The sequence below is a fragment of the Charadrius vociferus genome, unplaced genomic scaffold (genome assembly GCF_000708025.1).
Source record: "Charadrius vociferus isolate BGI_N301 unplaced genomic scaffold, ASM70802v2 scaffold529, whole genome shotgun sequence".
In the NCBI taxonomy this organism is placed as follows: Eukaryota; Metazoa; Chordata; class Aves; order Charadriiformes; family Charadriidae; genus Charadrius; species Charadrius vociferus.
The window spans coordinates 695,785-703,533 of record NW_009650172.1 but is presented as its reverse complement, the minus strand read 5'-3'; the positions used below and the strand labels follow the sequence as shown (position 1 = coordinate 703,533).

Below are 7,749 nucleotides of genomic sequence, written 5' to 3'. Positions count from 1 at the left end.
CCCCCCCGAGAACATCACTACTGGAATTCTGACGTCTCTTAGCAGATGTTTTTTCTTACAAAATTTGTGAATTAAAAAAATTAGTCTCTGTGCCAACATTTGAGTATTGTCCAAGTGTTTTATGACATCAGAAAACTGTTCCTGCTTTGCTTGCAAGCTCTTATCCATAAGAACAGCATGGGAAATTTCCACTCTCTGGATTTTACCTAGGGTTTTTAGTGTATAATAGCACTGTAATGAATACAACGTTTGGAATTGCATCATTTTTTCTATATGCTCTACAGTCTCAATTTGATGCATGACTGGTCGTTTTTCTGGCTGAATTGCAAAAATAGAATCCGTGCAGTCTGATTTTTCTCCTTGTATCTTGCTTATGTGCATCTATGATGGAGATTCTGAGCTTAGTGACACTGTTTGCCACTGATACATATGTAAGAGGCAGTGTAATGATACAGTCCATTAGTCTGTTTCTTTAGATACTGTAGAAAAGTAAATGCCTTATTAAAAAAAAAAAATCTCATCTGATGAAACACATAGTCCGTATCCAGAAATCTCCTGATCTGAGAAGGAAAAATCCACATTAAAAAATCTAGATTCTTTACAAAGCCAGTAAGTCACTTTGTCATTCAGTGTTCGACATCTGATTCATCTTGTATTCAGCTCTGTTGATCAGAGAGCAAATCTGTCGGTGTTCTGCTTTCCTTCTCATGGGTGGGAAAACTCTTGTAGTTTCAGTTAAACTTTTCACTACTTGGTTTTACAGAAGGTATTTTTACTGTCTGTTCCCAACTGTAGTACTGCTCTTGCACAGATGGAATGCCAGGGTAAAACAAGAAATAATAAGCAACAGTTCATTCTGACAATGTTTATAAAATAAAGCTTTAGAAAAGGCTGTTCAAGTGTTTGGATTTTATGGATAACACATGCATTCTTTGATGCATGAGAGTTAAACCAAAAGCCGTATTCAACAAAAATGTTTGTATTCCAATCTATTACTATGTGCCAAATTGATCTTAAGGAGGGAGAACTTTGAATAGCGAACATTCTTTAATAGCCTTCTTTATACTCCTTTTTTTTTTAATGTGTCTGTATGTATACACTAATGTTGAAATTATTTTTCCATGTTGTATTCCTGTCTATTAAATGGAAAACTCTAGTTATGTTTTACTGTTGAACAACCCATCCTATTTTTTGCTGTTTTTTTTAAAGTAACACTATAGCATTTATTTGGGAGGGAGGGGGCGAGGACATGAGTGTGAAAGTATATTGGGTATGCTTATGTGAAGAGCTGCATCTCAGCGAACGTAAACCAGCCCTGACAGTCGTCTTTCTGACTTTGGGGCGGACAGAGTTTTCATTACATTTTCCCTTGTTCCTGCATTTCACTTTACATTGTTAAGTAATCTTTCTTTATCGCTAACCCTTGGGCTCAGCCAGGAAATATTGTTGTGCCATGCTTTTTTTCCACACCTCTCTCCACTTCTTCTTTGCTAGCCTTCTCCAGTCAGTAACTCTGTGGCTAACCTCCTTCTGCTTCACCTCCTGGTGCCAGTCATGGCTTAGAAGCCTCTTGCCTTCCGCCAGTGGTGTTTGAGGGAAATATTGGCATCGCTTTGACATAAGCCTTCTCCCACGAGTGATTTCCTCCCTTTCCTTTGTCAACAGAAGAATGGTTTATTATTGCCAGTTTTGGCCTCCTCAGTGCCCTTACACTCTGCTACATGATCATCAAAGCCACAGCTAGCTTGAATGCTAATGAGTAAGTAAATATTCAGATGTTTTTATATATTTCTGGTGGGTGTGTGTCCTGGACAACATTGGGAACGAATGCTGAGAGAATAGAGAAGGGGGAAAATGCCATTTTCAAGCTGTCAAATGCCTTTTCTGCTTTTCTCAAACGTAAGCCTCTCTGTTAACAGTAGGTTCCAGGCTAACATCTAAAGTCCCTCTTAATTTATATTTAGCCGGATTGTCTGAGGAAACTTCCTTGCCAAGTGGAGATATGGAAAGGGGAAAAGAGAATATTTATATTCATGTTTTGGTCAATGGTCTATGTAAACATTAGATTTCTGCCATTAAATCCCCATGTTCAAAATACACCTGGCAGAGCCAGAAATTACTACCATCAGTTACCTTTGACAGCTTTCACCTCAATTTCTTAGTGAACTTCATATTAAAAAAAAAATATAAATTTGTATTACTAGTTGGCATGCTTTCAGCTAAGAAAAAAAGGTTTTTAAATAGAAAACTACGCTTTCACTCTTTGGAGAGAGACGAAAGCAATGAATACACTACTTTTTCTCTTCTCTTAAGTGAAGAGAGCAGACCAGTCTTCTGAGCTCTCATTTTGGTATGCTTAAGAATTGCAGCCAGAGGAGTGTTTAAAGACATCCATGCTTTCTTAATTTTTATAGACACCCCCAATGCCTACCTTCAGGCAGGCTGGGCAAGAAATGAGTCTAGCACATGACTTTGTCTTTTTTCATAGTTCTGTGTGTGGGCAAGTATAAATCCGTTGTGCAGATACATTAACTAGGTATATCTAGCTATCTTCCCTTTAGGTGTACGGAACATCTGGGCTCATGATATATATTTAATCATAATTTATGTATTTGGGGAGGGAATACGTCAACATCTTTCTTTGCCTCTGATCATCTTGACACAGCTGAGTGTCCATTAAATGTGTTGATCACTTACCAAAAGTGGGGTCTCCTGTGCAGCCTGGAAATGGAGCTTTATAAATATAACTCTCCCCCCCCCCCCCCCTTTTTTTTTTTTTTTTTTTTTTTTTTTTTTTTTTTAAGAATTTTTTTTAAAATAAATTACTCCCCCCCCCCCCCCCTTTTTTTTTTTTTTTTTTTTTTTTTTGTTTTGAGATAAGAGAAAGAAGCCCTCTGACTTTTACTGCTATCTGGAAAGTATAAGGTGTCCTTCTCAATAAGATGGAAATATGGCTAATAGTCACCAGTGTAAAATTTTAGACACCTTCAAGTGAATCTTCTTCAGGAGGGGCTCTAATAACTTCTTGGAGGTTTTGGTCATCAGGAACCTTCGGTTACCACTAATGTGCAAATCTTCCTTTCCTCCTCTTTTCAGATGCTAATTCCAAAAGGGCTTAATGAAGAAAAGTTTTAGAACTTCGAATAGCCCTATCAAGTCTCCTGATTATTAATCTTTTTTTTTTTTTTTTTTTTCTCCCTATTTGTCAAAATCTTAACGTTGCAACTGTCAATCGGCAACTTGGCAACATAGCTGTAGCTGAACATAGTTAATCTGCACTGAAACATAGCTTGGGAAAGCATGGAGCCAGATGAGTTGTGAAACGGGAATGTCTGCATTTCTGGGCATTTCCACATCATTAGGAAGACGACAAAGGAACTGTAGCCCATGTGGTATCATCCAGATGTGGGCACTGATAGCAGTTGCATTTCTGCCTTGCCCTGCAACTCTTCTTTCTGTTGTTTTTTTTTTTTTGCTCAGTTGGATCTGGGTCTATTTTTACTGAAGGGACAAGCTTCTTCACATTGGCAGACAGTTTGGGCCTCCAGAGAAGTGTTTTCACAGTGATGTTCCCTCAGTACAAACAAAGGGCGTGCTGATGTAAGGAGAGCTCCTTTCCCCAGTGACAGGAATGAAAATCTGAACATATATAAGCATACACTTTGAGGCAGACTTAAGAAAACTAGCAACCGCGGAAACCAGAGCTGTCAAAAATTGCAGACTTAGGTAACTGAGGTACCTAGCTGTAGCCTTTAACCTCAACAGCTTTTCAGCTGAATCCTTTGGGATCTAAGCAGCCTCCACAAGTGCTGCTGGGTTCGACTAATTTTAGACAGTTTAAAATGTGTATGTATGACATTGATTCTGAGATTTATTGTTTCATTGACACCTTATGTTCCCCAGTGCCAGACAAAGCATTTCCTCTGCTGAATATCATGCCAAATACATGGCAGCTCCCTCTCACGGTGATTTCCATTAAATGTCATAACAGCATACCTGATTTTTATGCTGTTCTCCATATAAAAAGCAATGCTGGCATACGCTGCATTTGTGACAGTTGTGTTTCAAGAGGAAGCTGAGGGTTTTTTCTTATCAGAAAACAACAGTAGCAAGAATAAGGCCACATAATATGCTGATGCAAGTAAAAGGTGCCAAATATTCTGCATTAAAACTCACCTAAAAACAGGTCCTGATCCTTTTTATTTCCTATGTCCTTCCCACAGCTTAAACATATTTATTTAGAGCAATAGTTCTGGGGTTGTGTGTACGTACATATCTAACTGTGCACATATATGTTTGTGTATATATACACATAGACACACTTTTAAATAGTTCCTGATAACAGTAGATGTTGTCTAAGTGATAAGAAGATAAGGAACCAGCTGCTTTCTCTTGGTCTTATAATATTCAGGCACTGTTACTATTAAATGATTATGTAGTGATTTAAAGGAATAAAGCAGCGTATTTTGCTTTGCTTCTTAGGGAATGGTCAGAAATTACTGTGTAACTGTGCTTTAAAGTCCACAAAGCCCAAATGCTGGATAGCACCACTTGGAGCAAGTTTTCAGTAGCAGATGGAGTTTCCTCAGAAGTTTAGAAGTGCTCAAACCTCTGGCTGACCTTTGTGTTTTACTGGTCCTGTAAGAGAGATGTAAGAAGTACAGACGTCTTTTAATGCTCTGGCCTTGTAAAATTTAGTCATTTCTTACTAACTTGCTTTTACAGGATTATTTTTTTTGTTAGTATTGGCAGTATTAACGTTAATATAAATATTTTGTTCCTTTTTTTTTTTTTTTTTCCTGCCCCACAGAGCAGAATGGTATTGAAGAAACGCTTTCCGGACGATTGCCTTGGAGAGAGACACCTATTTTTATGCATCATTTATCGATCATGCAGCACAAGCAATTATTTAGTACATTCTATTTTTTCATAAAATTTGCTGATGCCAAAGCTTTGTATTAAGGAAGAAGTGAAGAAATAAAAAAAAACTTTAATTATGAAATCTTACTCTGTGAGAGTTTTATTTTTCTTGGCCTTACGGTGTTAGTCCTTAAGTCTGACAGCCTTTTATACATTTTATAAGGTACTTTATTTCCTTTGAATGATTTCATCTTTGCAGATCTGTATTCTTCTCCTTTTATTTTGGGACATGAGCTAAGAAGTGGAAGTCTCACGCAGTGCGGTTCTTATGATGCCACCCAGCACTGGAGTGATTAGCAGGAATATTGTTACCAATCGCTCCGTACCAACTGGTTAAGGAAAAAAGCTGGGCCAAGCGTTCTAGTGTATGATGGGCTTACCTTGACTCCAGCTGAGAATTAATTTGAAATACAAACATTTTTCTCTGTTTCTCCTCCTGTAATGCACCTGTGTCACACTGGGAGGACTGGAGTATGATTTTTGTCTTCAGGTCAGTCATTGCTGAAGGTTTGCAACGCTGTTTTCTGGACATACAACTCATAAACATTTTCTGTCTTTCACTTTCTCCCCACCCTTCTTTCTGATAAAAGTGAAGCTATTCTAAACCACCTCCTCCTTCCCGATACCAAGTAAAAAGGTAGCGTTTCCCCCCACTGCCATCTGTGAAGCCTCCTTTTGTATTAGTGACGGGGGTTAGTTTTTGTTCAAATTCAGATCGTCAAAGATTGATAATGGTCTGTACCGTAACGCAGAAACTCTGCAGACGTGCCCCTTCTTGCCGTGGCTTTTTTACTGGTGAGGAGGCAGAGGGAAAACGCCTCTCATCGCTGTCCTCGCTCGGGCTGTTCCACACAAGTTGACTTATGCAAGGAGCGCGTGAGTAATTTCACAACAGTCAGTTAAAACATGCGGATCTGATTCGCAGCCAAATGCTAATGCTTCAGTTAATGAGATGGGTAGATGAAGGTAACAAATGGGTAAGGAAAATATAATTGATAGAAGATAAAACCTATTCTGCATTTGGTTGTTTTTGTTGTTCTTGTAGACATTTGAAACTTAATGCTTTCTAATTTAATTAAATGAACAGAGAACCACTTTTACTGTAAGATTTAATTTTTTTATGTACTGGGAAATAGAGTATTTAATTTAATTTTATTTTTATGTATAGGCACTTTTAGAATTTAGGAATGCAGCCAGAGTCTACATTAAAATAGTTTCTTAATTCTTATCTGTCCAGCAGGCTTCAGCTGAGAAGGCAGCTTTTATAATAAGAAATGAAGTATGTGATAGCTTCAGTACATTTAATAGAATTATTTTTCAGTGTGTCCTTGTGAAATTTTGAAAGAAACATGAAAACAATCAATAGAGCAGTAAGTGCAATTTGAAAGACTGGAAAACCCCATTGGACTTACTCATGAAGCAGGAAAAAACCCTCAAACATACTGTGTCTGAGGACTGTCTCCTTGTGAAATACACCGTATGTCAACGGAGCATTGTTGCCAAAAATAGAGGAATGTGGTTAGAGCATGATTTGGGGTACAGGCTTTGAAACAAAAGGATGATGAGGTTTCTTTTCACCCATCTCTCAAGAGCAATAATAAAATGGATAAGTTTGTGCATGTCTCCTGAAACAAAAATCTTTAAGTGCTTTTTAACGCTGTCGGTAGGGGTGCGTGGGGACAGCCTGAGCGGCGTGGTGACCCAGACACAAAAGGCACCACAAACAGTTCCAGTTCATGTTTCTTCTGCAGAGCAGCAGCAGAAGTTGAGTGATATGGGGAACAAAATGGTTGACAGTCTTCTAGTGCATTTCCCTCCGTAGAGGACTTTAAATATCCCAGGGCCATCTTTTTTAATCTTTCTTTTGAGCCTCTAACAATTGTCTTGACAAAGTGTTGATAAAAATACAGACAGTATCTGCTAGGTGAGTTACAGGTCAGGCTAGCAACGTAGGTTTATCCTGTTAGTGATATAAATATATTCAAAGATGGACTCCGCACCATCCCAGAAACTGAATTTTTTTTTACTCTGGGTTGACAAAAGAAGGAAATTCCCGAAGTTTTTGTTGCCTGTCATGCTTTTAGATATCCACACATAAAAGATGAGTAACGTTACTCTCATACACATGATCGTAACAGTGAAAGAGGAAGACCTGGTCCCTCTTCCCAGATGTTGCAAAGATGGCAGGACTGGGCTGAGAGAAGGGGGAGTAGCGGTGCGTTGCTGAACAGCTGGCTTCGAGGAAAGGATGCTTTATAAATAATCCCGCTCTGTTCCTTAACCAAGAGGGTGTCTAAAACAGATTGTCTGAGATAGGGAGTGCTCCGATCGGATTTCCACATTAAGAAGCCCTCGTGCCGGTAGAGCTGGGGAGGGACTGCAGCTTGTGGTGGAAGGTGGCCCTGATTAATGACTGAGGGCATTAAAATGCTCTCAGATGGAAAGGGAGCACCAGGTGATGCTCCCGAAGCACCTGCAGTGCTACAGCAATGCTGTGCCTCTTGAATTTTTGGCCTTGTTGTGCCCACTTCTGTAGCATCCTGTGGTAGGTATGAAGAATTCCAGGGCAGTATGTTTCTTTTCAGACTCAATACAAGTTATCTGAAAAGTTCTTTGTAAGTATATAGTGAAGAATAGTGGCAGAGAGCACTGAAGGATTCATTTTCACGTATGAAAGCTGAATGCAGACTTCCCATTTGTTTCCATACCGAAGGGATCAACCTTGATCTTTCTTGGCAAGTGCAAAATAGCAAGAATGGATTCATAAGCTGAATTTGGAACTGTGGATGTTCCTACTTGTCCTTAAAATGCAATTATTCAGTAAATTTA

General features: G+C 38.8%; 1 protein-coding gene across 2 annotated transcripts in view; it reads left to right on the top strand.

The window, feature by feature from the left end:
* RNF130 (ring finger protein 130) overlaps nucleotides 1-5,002 on the top strand; it is a 33,832-nt gene extending 28,830 nt beyond the window's left edge. Inside the window, exons 7-8 of one of the 2 annotated variants that reach the window (XM_009892578.1) lie at nucleotides 1,666-1,759; nucleotides 4,811-5,002. In XM_009892578.1, coding sequence (XP_009890880.1) covers nucleotides 1,666-1,759; nucleotides 4,811-4,826 — 110 coding nt within the window. In that variant the 3' untranslated portion in view covers nucleotides 4,827-5,002. Of the gene's footprint in view, nucleotides 1-1,665; nucleotides 1,764-4,810 lie in introns of both variants that reach the window. The other variant, XM_009892579.1, reaches the window with a different exon arrangement.
* The last annotated feature ends 2,747 nt before the right edge of the window (nucleotides 5,003-7,749 follow it).